The sequence below is a fragment of the Acanthopagrus latus genome, chromosome 20 (assembly GCF_904848185.1).
Source record: "Acanthopagrus latus isolate v.2019 chromosome 20, fAcaLat1.1, whole genome shotgun sequence".
Classification (NCBI taxonomy): domain Eukaryota; kingdom Metazoa; phylum Chordata; class Actinopteri; order Spariformes; family Sparidae; genus Acanthopagrus; species Acanthopagrus latus.
The window spans coordinates 4433416-4446345 of NC_051058.1; the positions used below are offsets into that span (position 1 = coordinate 4433416).

General features: G+C 40.9%; 1 protein-coding gene across 1 annotated transcript in view; it reads right to left on the reverse strand.

Moving 5' to 3' along the window:
- fasn (fatty acid synthase) overlaps positions 1-11884 on the reverse strand; it is a 47979-nt gene extending 36095 nt beyond the window's left edge. Inside the window, exons 1-6 of the mRNA XM_037081059.1 lie at positions 11389-11884; positions 5328-5463; positions 3086-3238; positions 2676-2849; positions 2163-2363; positions 220-342 (exon numbers count right to left, since the gene is read on the reverse strand). Coding sequence (XP_036936954.1) covers positions 220-342; positions 2163-2363; positions 2676-2849; positions 3086-3238; positions 5328-5454 — 778 coding nt within the window. The 5' untranslated portion in view covers positions 5455-5463; positions 11389-11884. The remainder of the gene's footprint in view (positions 1-219; positions 343-2162; positions 2364-2675; positions 2850-3085; positions 3239-5327; positions 5464-11388) is intronic.
- Positions 11885-12930: the final 1046 nt, after the last annotated feature.

Sequence of the window (12930 nt, forward strand, 5' to 3'; positions counted from 1 at the left end):
ATCATTTAAATTATTCTAAATGTAAGCATTTTACAATGTACCATTTGATCCAGAATGTCACAGACTATAACGACCACATTTCTTTACACAAAGATCTTAATATATCATCTCATCATTCTTGACCAACTATTACATTATGCGGCGTTTTGCTAGTTGATGCAGTGTTCTTGTGTCACAGCATGAGTTGAGATCTTGCAGGTCTTTAGCGTGCCTCCTTACCCTGCTCTTTGTATCCATCTGTGTTGTTGCCAGCATTGACCACTGTGGCATACACCCTTTTAGCCACCGACTGCTTGGTCAGTAGTACTGCCACTGCTGCCTCAGAACGGCAATATCCATTTCCTGTTCAAAACAATGATTAAAAAGGCACAAACTATTATAACTACATATCATTATGTATTCATACACACACACACACACACACACACACACACACACAGGCACAGGGTGCATCAAAAAAAGTATAATAAGTAAAATAATGCACTTAATGCATAGTTTAACCAAAATGACTCAAAGATATACACATTTGGACTGTGGATTCACCACCTTGATCTTGCCATTTGCCAAATACTGTACATCTCCCATCTGCCTCCTGCCCCCTACCAAGACCCTTTGATCCTGATGATCAAGCATGAGCCTGAGTCTACAGGGGGTCAACTCTTATGTGGAAGACGTCCTCCACGAGACTCATCAGCTCTGGCCCTTGGTCAAACCACTCTTGGACCGCCTACAGTTCGCCCATCACCCCAAACTTGAAGTTGAGGATGCCATAATCTACCTGCTCAAACGTGTCAACCTGGGAAATCCAGTGAGCACAGTGAGAGTCATGTTTTTTGACCTCTCCAGTGCATTCAACACAATCAGTCCTACTCTATTTGGTCAGAAGCTGTCAGCTATGCAGGTGGATTCCCCTCTTGTGACCTGGAATATTGACTATCTGATTGGCAGACCACAGTATGTGTGCTTACAGCACTGTGTGTCAGATAGATTGGTCAACACCAGGGCCCCACAGGGGACTGTCCCCTCTCCCTTCCTCTTCACCCTCTACACCACAGACTTGAACTACTGCACAAAGACCTGTCATCTCCAGAAGTTCTCGGATGGCTCAGCAAAAGTTGGATGCATCAGTGGGGGTGTTGACGAGTTCAGGACTGCTGTGGACAACTTTGTCACATGACCTCTACAGGAAGGGACAAAGTCGTCTCTATTTTCTGAGACAGCTGAGGTCCTTCCACATCTGCTGGACTACTCTCAGGATGTTTTAGGAGTCTGTGGTGGTCAGTGCTGTCCTCTATGCTGTTGTGTGCTGGGGCAGAACAGACTGACCTGTAAGGCCGTTGATGGCCTTGGTAATTGCACACTGCAATAAAAGAGATCTGCTTGAATTTCAATAAGGTGAAATTAGTTGCTGTCGGGTATCAATGCCTTTGATCAATTTGTGTTTATTGTCTCACGTATGTGTGGTCCAAGGCACTCTTCAATTTTGATATTAAGAACAAGCAGGAAGTGAACACGTATTGATGAATGACATCATCATCTGGAAAGATATCACTAGAAACTGAAAAGGGCGGGTATTTTGGTGAACAATCTGTCTGTAAACATAACCTGACTACTTAGAGAAGAGCAAAAACATCTTTTACATCAAGAAAAGCCTCCAGTACTGTTCCTAGCTCCTCCTTCAATGAAACACCCTTTTCAGTACTGATTCAACTGATACTATAGCAGCTACCCTACCCTCTCGAGGAGCTGTCATTACTGTTTTTCAAACAAACAATTGCTTCTGTTGCTCACCTCAAACAAGCCAGTAAATGCCATCTATAACTCCCAGTAGTTCCTCAAATGACACTCATTGGTTAAATGCTTGTGTATTCAGTCAGCTTGAAGCCAAATTATCACATGATCTTGCATATCCAGAAGCTTTGGAAGGTAACAATTTATGCATGAGACCCAGTATACTTAAACTGAGCCACAGATGTGAAAACAAAATTACATAGTTTTTTAGGCTTGTATTAGATAGGAAGAGATGGTGAAGAGTTGACAGGAAACAAGGAACAGGGAGATGCAACAAAGAGCCTCAGCTGGATTTGACTGGGGGACATTGCTGATCATAGTTGACATCTGAAACCACAAAGCAAGATGAGTACCGTGCAACTTTGTTTTACCTGATGAGTCAAAGGATTTGCAAGTCCCTTCAGGACTGAGCATGCCCAGTTTCATGAACTGCACTGAGGTGTTTGGTTTGAGCAGCAGGTTGACTCCCCCCACCAGAGCAGCATCACATTGGCCTTGGCGAATGGCATGGAAGGCATTTTCTAAAGCCAGCAAGCTGGAGGAGCAGGCTGTGTCAATGGCAACACTGGGGCCTGGAGAAGGAGAGGAGAGGAGAGGAAAGTGGATTAGAACTAGAAACATCATCTACAGAAAACAAGAGTTGATACTTGGTGTGATTCTAAATGTGGAATGATTCAACTTGACCACATTACATTCACTGCAATACAGCAGCACTAACTTCTCTTATGGCTGAACAATGTGTGGAGTGTGAAATAGCTTAGATGAGCATAAAAAAAAAAATGCACAACAGGAAATAACAACAGTTTGTATTTTCAAACTAGTATTCAATTATTGTATAGAGTACAGAGTAAAAGCGTATGTTGGAGCTGGCTGTGTGAGCATACCGTTGAAGTCGAAGAAGTAGGAGAGTCTGTTGGCCAACATGCCACGTTGGCAGCCAGTCATGCTATAGCCCAGGAGCTCCTCTGGATCTCTGCTGAACGCTTCACCAGCCTCAGAGCCACTCACCCCGATGTAGACACCCGTCTTACTGCCACGCAGTGTGGATGGGTCCAGTCCTGCATCACAACATTTAAATATATAAATATATAAATCACTCTGTGTTTCATCAGGTAGCCTCACTCAGATCATGAGCGCTTATAAAACTAAACCAGAATTCTAAAAAAATGTGACAGAGAAAATACAAAAAAAAACAATTCAGATTTACTGTATACTTTTTCCACCCTTTCTAGCTACTTTCTCTCATATTACTGTCCAGAGCAAATCTGTAGTGCTTTTCAGCCCGCCTCCTCACCTCCATCTACAATAGCCTCGTAGGCAATCTCAAGCATGAGACGGAGCTGGGGATCCATAGTGTTGGCCTGTTTCGGGTGGACTCCAAAGAAGGCTGCGTCAAAGTGGCTGATGTCCTTCAGTTTGCCATTCCTCTTTGGAAGACCATACAAACCTAGAAAACAGCAAGAGCGGAGAAAAGTAGTTTTATGTACACATTGCAGGTACAGAAAGTTTTTTCATCAAATTATCATACACAAGTTCTTCAGATTTAGAAAGAAAATTAGGAGCTACAGTTGATGAGGCATCTCTTCAATTAATTTTGTAGTACATGTAGAATTTTCAAAGAATAAATATGATATTCATTTTGTGAAATCCTCCATTGGCTGCCTAAGAGTTTTAGCACCTCGAGAGCACTGTTTGCTTATCAAGAGCAAATATACTCCCTCATGTCAGCTTTTAACCAATCCTGGCGTTTGTATACTGTCTTTATTTTTCGGAGTGATTTACACACGACGTTCTTACACTTGATCTATTGATAACAATTTGGCAGAGCATATTTACAAAAGATAAGGATGAGGATGAGGTCAAGGATTAAAACAAGCTGCAACCACATTGAAGGGATAAAGTGAAGCGTTGCAGTTGACAGGAGTTTACTTCAGTTTGAATTGTCTGAAAAAAAAAAAAAAAAAAAAAATCAATGCACGATCAAGGTGAGCAACCACTTACATAGAACAGGTCGTCCGGTGGGACGGAAGATCACTTCCGACGGTTTCAGGCACAATTGTGCCAAACTTGGATACCTCACTATGACAAAGACTGTGTACTGTCCCTGCACTTGGCTGTTGTTTAGCAAGAAGTATTTTGTGCACATAGCTTTTCCTTAAACTGCAATTTATTATACTGACACAATGTTAATGAGTTTGAGTGTTTGGGTTTTTTTCCATGCTAGAGAGAGCAAAGCTAGCCATTTTGCCCTGCTTCCAGGCCTTAATTACTCCAAGCTAACCACCAAGTGACTTCAGCTTATAATACAGACATGGCAATTTCTCATCTCATCTTCTTACCTGACTCACACGAAGACAATAGTGAAGGGTCACCACGCTCATCCTCATCATCCTTATTAAACTGCTATGTTTCTGCACAAGCAGAATGAGAAAATAGTGATAATTCTAACAACTAGCACTGAGCGTGCATACTGAGAAAGGGGTACCCAAAACCTTTCTGCTTGTTGCTATTCTAATGCAGTACAAATTAACAACAATTCAACAAACTCAAAGTTTTAATTCTGTGCTTTGTGTTAACCTGCTTGTTTTACTTTATTGTTCTTAAGATGTAATTTCCCATTTTCTTTATTCCAGTTATTTTGTTCTCTGTGATTATGCAAAGACTCCCTCAGGCCATGAACCTCTTGCTGCTTTCTGTTTCCCTTTCTATTATCTCTACTCTCCCATGATGCATTGTGTGTGGTCTCAGCAGCATCAGCTTGCCCAGTCCAACCATTTCAGCAAATGAATGTGAGCTTAAGATGGTTGCCAGGCAGTGAGGAATGGGTTTCTTTATCATTTCTTTTAGGAGAGGGAAAAACTGAAGCAAGAGAGGAATGAAAGGAGTGGGACTCCAGAGATGAGGAAGAAAAAAGTTTGTGAACTATAACAGCAAAATTGAGGGAAAAGTGGCATAGAATGACACAGAATACCACGTTTTGGGGAGTAGTCTCTGTTGCTGTAGCCTACTCTGTTGCATTTTCTTATCTGTCTTTTTCGATGCATTTTGACTTTTTATACACACGTAAACTGTGTTTTAGGTTGCTGGAGATGGACCTACTGGAAAAAAATCATCCAGGATGAAGATATTCAGAAACTATGTCTGTGTTTACATTTGGACCAGCAGAATCTTTGAAAGATTTCTGGTTGCTGGAGCGAATATATCACTCCCAAGTTTTATATTTTGTTAACTAATTACTCATTTAATTAAAAATCGGTGTTACCCTAACTAAGATTGAACAACAAAAGTGTCATGGAGGGGACTTTTATTGCGAACCATTCCTTAACTCTTAATCCCAATACTTCCTGTCATCTCTCTACTGTAAAATATCTATAACTACATGGTAATAAGCTATTGGTCTTCACTTGCTTTTTCATCATCAATGACATTATTAAAGAATATTTTTAATTAAATTGCCAACCAGTATAGCAAATCTGTAATTTTTGCTTCACGCAGCAGAATAATTCAATCAAATCCGACTCTATGAGGGGTCTCACCTGGTGTCCACCGCCGGTCGTCCTCTGTCACCATGTCCACACCACTGATGAGGTTTTCCCAGAATTCCTCTAGGTTATTAGACTCTGGCAAACGGCCTGATATCCCTGCTATAACTATTTCATCCATGATGAATTACTGTGAGCAGACAGACAGAAAGAGACAGAGAGAAACAATAAGTGATCTCATTCATTACTGTGTGTTTGGTGTCAGTCATTATAAAATACTGGATTGCACCGTCAAATATATGACTGTAGCCCTGTCAGCCCCGTTTCTTACTGCAAGGCATGTATACATAAATAAAGCTTATATTCACAAAAGGTGAATTTATTATCTTTATATTTAGGCAATAGGTAGGTGTATAAGGAACATAAGTAAAGTTACTGGTATGACATTATTTGAAATGCTCCTCTGTGATGCCCTCTAAATGTTAATTCACATTTGCTCTGTAATTCTGAACCATTAAGTCATTTTGAACATTATATTATCATTTGCTTCTAGGTTAGCAATGCATTTGACTAAGCATGATTGTCAAAGACATGAAATAACTACAGCCACTTACTTCGCATATAATAAATTGAAATGAAGGAGCTGGGAAATAAATGTGTCAATATGAAATAATTGCCCCCTGAAATGAATAATTATAGAGTTCTGTTTCATGATACTCAGACCCTTTTAAAAAGAACGTGACAGTGCAAGAGGAAACAGCACACATTAAAAATGTAAACATTACGCCCACTGAAACAAATAAAAGTTATGCTTTGAAAAAAAACTACTAATAATTTGTTGAACTAATGACTTAATAACAAATCTATATTTAAGTTAATTTGAATATTTGCCTTTTGACATATTTTTCTTGTTTATTTTTGATTTATGTATTAAGTATTGATTAAAATGGTATTCCATACATTCATACAGACTACAGAACAACTTCCTTCCTCAGGCTTTGAAACACACGCATCAATGTAGTCGCACGTCCATTGCTCAAGTTAAAAGTTCAGAGGTAGTTTTTGTTGGCAGTTGAGTCCTCATACACACATATGTGAAATGTCACCACCACATACGATATATTTTTTTTCCTTGAGAGGAGAGGCGAGGAAGAGGTAAAGGGAGAGGACGAGGTGGAGGAGAGGAGGGACTGTATTTATGCATCAGCCTATATTTTACACTATGGACCCTTCATATTGCTACAGGTCAATTAAACCTGTGGGTAGGCAGAGAAGAGAGGACACCTTTTCATAAATATAAACTTTATACGTTCAGTGTGGTAATAATAACATGCGCTACATAAACAAGGAGAACTGATTATGTCACTGAGCACTGAAACAAGCAATGCTGAACATGGGGCCCAAGATCATCATTTTCTTAGAGGGGTAAAAGAAACTGTGTTGTAGCTTCATATGAGTGTCATACAATAACATTACTGCAAACTTAGCCATTTGACAGAAATACGCAGGGAAACACAGCTGTCAATCAGGGACACATGACAGATTCCCTCATAGATATAAACAATTATTCAGACAGGAAAAGAGACCATCAAGTTAATTCTAGAAAACAGCGGAGTCAAGAGTGAATAATTGTATCAATGAATGAATAAAAGGCTCACTAGCTAGCACCAAGTAGATGTATATGGTCACCTAGTGGGTGATCGGGGTCATACATAAACTAAAAATATGTTTGTCAAATCCTATAGGTGTCAGTCTCGGGGGGACAAGAGTCCCCATCCTGAGAAAATATGCCCCACAGTTTCATTTTGCAACCAAGGTTGCATAATTACTTTGTAATCCTTGAACTGGAATTTGAATTTCTTAATGTATGAATAGCTCCTAAATCAGCTGATATTAAGGAAAGCTGATTCAGTGAATGCATGAACAACTGGCAGTAAGACTGTGTCAAAGCAATACTGACTGATATATTGTAAAAAAATATTAAATTCTGAATGGGAAACTTAGTATGTGACAAATGCCTTAAAACTTCACAATCACAACTAAACATGAAATGGGATTCCACAAAAAGGTCCCTGGAATTTGGCAGCAATTCAGTAGTAACCACCATTCACACTGATCTTGTGAATGTACTGAAGCAGATGTAATTGTGTTGGCATTGACTGGCAGGTTTGGAGATGAAGACCCCCTTAAAGCACGCATGAAAGAGCACTTACAGCAGACAATGTTGTCTGCTGATAGACTACTCTGTACATGACTGAGCATTGCCATGTTGTACTGTGTGTGTGTGTGTGTGATGGTCTTTGTTCTTTGTTTCTAGGCCAGGCCCTGTCATGTCAACACAGCCAGACCTGCCAACCAATGGGCTAGCAGTTGGGACAGAGCTACTCTTAATCAAACCATGTCAGTACATCAATGTAGAGCAGCTGGGATGGCTGCCATCATCTTCAGATTCATTCCCTCAGAACATACTGTACACACTTTAAAAATGCTCAACACACTGCCCGAGCCCACATGGTCTGGCACAGAGAATTAAGTGGAGCTTCGTGACGCTGACTAACTCCTCACATATTATTGGTTTCATGTGTCCAAGATGCTGTTGTATTCTCAACAAAGACAAAGCGGTACAAGGTGAATCAAAAACCTAAAATTCAGTTCCCAGCTGAGGCTAGACTGGCAGCGACAGATCAGTTTTATGTCTGTTTTCTTTCCCTTTCACTTTCATTCAGCACTAGCTGTTCATGGCGTGAGATCACAGTGCTGGTAAAAAGTCAGCGCAAGAGAGCACCACGATGACGGTGGGCTGACACACGGCGTTCAAGTTTGTTCAACTGTGCCAAGGCCCCGATTGAACACTATATGTGTAAATCATGCACAATACAGAGGTGGGTGAAAAGAAATCAAACAAAAAAAAATATGTGTAAAACTCAAGTCATTCATCGTGCAGTCAGTTCAGTCAAGAAGGTCCCCACGATGTTAATTTCATCATCTCTCCAACTATATGCATTGACCACAACAAAAATGCAGCTCTACAGTATATCCAGAGCCATGTTCACTCAGCTAGCCACACTAGTTTAGGAGTATCATTACAAGGATTTACAGTGGTCTACTAACAAGCCTCCATTACAGCTTCACTGACGTTCATATGCCTACAATGCCGTATGATTTACATTCATTTCATTTTCAGCAAATCACCTACAATTTCATCTGTAATCATGAAATCAACTTCCCATGAGGAAGGCATAATTATTTGTTTTACAGTGACTGCCCCATCAAGTAAAACAACCCAAACAATGTCCATTTTCATTTTCTGTTGGACTTACTAATAAATCAATTTGGATCCATTTCTGTTCACTTCAGAATATTTAATACCTGATTTCAGGTATTACAGTTGTACAAACCATTAAATTATTTTGTATTGCATGCTATATTATTTATGAATATGACCAAAGCTCAAAAACAAAAAGTAGACAAAATGATGAGTTTCACTATGCAAAATAATGTGATACAATTAGGGTGTAATGTTTGTATTTCCCTAATGCATACATAATATATAGGCCATTAGAATCAGAATGTATGTTCAGGCAGAATGACTGGCTGCCCTGGCTCTTTCAGTCTTCCAGTAGCTGAAAGGATTTGGACTCCAAGATACAATGACCTGGGATTAGGCCTAATGTAGGACCTTCAGTACATTATCTAGCCTTACCTGACCCAGATCACAGACTAACACCCTGAACATGACTTCAGGCATAAGGAGACTATGCGCTAGCTGCAGGCTGGGTTGATCAACATGTGTACCATTACTCAGCACTCTATACACTGCTTCTGCCCCACTGCAGCCTCATACTGTTCTGAACATCAACCAAAGTTATTGCCTTCTACAAATATCCCTCGTTACATTCCCATCAGCCCTGACATTCCTGCTCTCAGACTGCTTCACTCCACCAGGAGCATGCAACAAGACCTGACTTGACACACAGCCCCATGGAAAAGGACCTGAAGGTGGAAAAACAATGGCGACAAATCTCTGTCATTACTCAGCAGGTAGCTATATGATGCTCCGTCAGTTGAGTGAAGAGGACAAACTTGTTCCTGGATTGCAAAGTTGAAACTCGTGCAGTAACAAGACTATGAAAACAAATCCTTCAATCACGCATCACCAAAGGTAACAATGGTTCATATACAGTATGTTGTTTCTGTGTGATTCATTGCTACTATATTTGTGATTATCAAATAGCCATTTCATAACACATACCGTAGAAGCAATGTTCCTTTAATACTGTCAGTAATATTCATATACTGTACATACTGTAATATCTGTCTTTGTTGCACTGTTTATATTGTCCATACTTTGCACTTTACTGCTTTTTGCACTTCTGGTTAGATGCCAACTGCATTTCGTTGTCTCTGTACTTGTACTGTGCACAATGACATAAAGGTTGAATCTCATCTAATTTCACTTTGTGCCGAGAGAAATTGAGTGAAGCACACTTTAATACATCGTGTGCTATTCAAAAATTGGTGGTATGTCTTTTGTTGCTTAATGGGTGACCAATAAACTTGAATGAGTTTGTACTACATTGTATTTCATGAGCCTTATAGACAGGCCAACTGTGTGATGTCATTAGAAGGACAGATGGTGGACTGCCTGACAGTTTCACTACGACACACAAACACACGCCTCTTTACGTCATTATTCATTTCACAGTAACTGAGCCATGCTATAGCCAGGCACCCTTGTACCATTCAGTCACCACAGAAGAGGGAATTTCAGATTTTTAGATTTAGACTTTTTAAATATCATTCTCCATTTGGTTTGTTCTTTCCCCATGGTCCATGCCCCACAGTGCCAACACAACACATAAAAGCCACCTTAACATTGTGGTGGAAATTCTTATTTGGAATCGAACAAATAATAGATGAGTCACACAGGGTTGTCTTTGTGTAATCTAATGAACTGGTAAAAGCAAGATGCAAACAGAGTTAACCAGTTTCAGCTGAACGGCCAGCAAATCCTGGCAGAGACTGACCAAGAGTCACAGACGGGGTTACAGTTGATGGTACACTCAGAGATACATTGAGAAGGGGAGATTTTCCCAAAACAAGATCCAGCTGGCCAGACGGCCTTGGATGAACACACAACACCCGACATGAGTCCAGGGGGCACAGAGTGCTACTGTGCACACACACTTTCACATAAACCAGAGATGTCACCCTATAAAAGTAAGTCAAACAGCTCAGACTTAGGCCAGGTCATATCTTACAATACTAAAAAGGTGTTATAAACCTTACTTATCAAGTGTGTGACGTGAATAAAACAGTGCAAGCTAATGTAAGGTTGCAACAACATGAGTGCTTGAAGGCAAATCGTAAATTCTGCTACCACACAAATGAGTGCAGGAAACAGTGAGTACTCTGAATGAACGGACATGCCTCCCGGTCACCCTGGGAGCTGAGTTAGCCAAGTTTAAGTCTCAGGTGGCTGGTGGCCTCGATGAACCAAGTCATCATGCTGCTGAGACAGAATGCCATGAGGACGGCTTAACACAGCATCTGACAGCACACACACACACACATACACACTGCACGGTGACCAACACGGCTCCAGCATGCACGCCTCCATCGTTCCATCTCTCTACCCTTTATTAATGTGCTTAATATTTTGTGAATTAGACACATTAGAACGACTATGGACGACTTATCTTTTATTCGGGACTGAATCCTGTCTACCAGCATCGATAATCTCCATCAACAGCGAGCAGACAAAGGGAAGCATTTCCAAAAGTTAGTGTAACGTTAGCCTGTAACTCACGGAAACAGAGGCTGCATGTAACTTATGACGAGTTAAAATACAGGTTCACGTGCAAGTTAGCTACTTACGTGGTTTCTGACCCCAAAAAATGTCAAGTCGTAGTTCATTTTAAAAAGTATTTTTCTTTTCCATATTACGCGAACCAGTGTTAATAGCAGCCGCATTAAACCGGCAGGTACGTAGTGTTTTTATTTAGCTTAGCCTGCTATTGTTCTATCTTAATTTCAAGAAATGATGTCACTCATGCCGGGCCGTGACGACGTTAGCAGGTCGACTTCAGCAGCTCCCAACCGTTAGCGAGCTTACCTGTCTCTCCCAGAACCGGTCCGGCGTCCCCGAAAAATCACGATTCGGAACCACTTGGTGAAATGTTCGCACTTTTTTGTTTTCACATGTATTTCTCTCAGCGATATCTGGTAGCTTCCCTGCGGTGGTCCACGGCGGTGTCCCTGCGACTGTTAACTGCGCGTCTGACAACTGTCGTTTCCTCCTCTGTGGGCTTGACGTGAGCCTGCGTGCTTCTTCAGCTCCTTTTTTCCTCTTGAATTTAAATGTCTCACATTCTGCTGGCCACGCCACATGGGCTGACAGCTTGGCTTGGCCGCGCAGTCCAATGAGAAAAGAGGCAGAGCTCTCGGATCCAGCCAGTGATGGGGTAATTCGCTGAACGCCCTCGTAGTCACGGAGAGAAAAAACCAAAACGTTGAGACAGGGTTACTGGAGTTCAAAACTGAGTCTCCTCTCTGCCGTCGTATGACTAGACGGGAGCAGCTGCATCAGACAAACCTAATAAAATAAAAAACTTTTAGATCGGCGCATTTGACGACTGTTTTTGTTGTTGTTGTTGTTGTTGTTTGTTTGTTTTTTTTGCATGATCCAAATACTTTAAAAAAAAAAATCATTGTGATTGTGCTGAATAAATTCATAAGCCTATATTTCAGTTGATCGACCCTGCGTGTGTGACCGACCTGTCTTTTCAGATCGCAGCGTCTAACTGTGGATGGGGAGGTCAGGTTTTATTCCTCATCACCAAAGGGGATCTTATTTGGATAACACTGATTTGAAGACTTCGTGTCGGGTAATAAGCTATGGAGAGACATCGCACTCAAGCAATGCTCTGGTGGTCGAAGCAGGAAAGTTAGGCAATATTCTGGATTGGGTTAGTGACCAATAGATCCATGAATTAGGCCTAAGCTTTTCATCTTAAAATGTGGGTATATTTCTTAAAGTGCCGTAGTGGCTCTGTGACGTCACCCTCAAGTTAAAAAAAAAAAAAAAAACATCAGGGGATGAAGAGAGAAAATTGATCACGCAGGAGCCACGAGTGATGTACAAAGTGAACTTCCACAGCAACTGTCAAATGGAGAAAATCTCCAGTGGAAGTTCACTCATCATCAGTTTGTCAGCCTCACGGTGGCGCTACAGGGACAGTCAGGAGATCACCAAAGGCGTTAGAACACAGCATCGTGAAAACTCAGTATCTGTTCTAAATGTGACCCAATACACTCAAGTTCAGGTGACCACTGTTTTAATTAGACTACATAGACTGGATACACGTACTTCCTCCATTGGTAAATTCTCACTTTTATAAATAAAACAATTTCTGGAGCATCTGCTGTGACAATTAATGGTGGGCATCAGTTGTATTTTCACCACTCAGGGAGGCACACAACATAAAAATCAATCAGCTCTGATGTAGTCCTCTGTGTGTTCTTTGAAAGCTCGAACGCACTCTGTGTCCCTTTATCGTGTTTACTTTAATATTTCAAAACTTAAATTAAACATGAAGCAACCACCAGCGTCTGCACATGTGGACAATTAAACTATTCCTGGCGACACGTACATTGG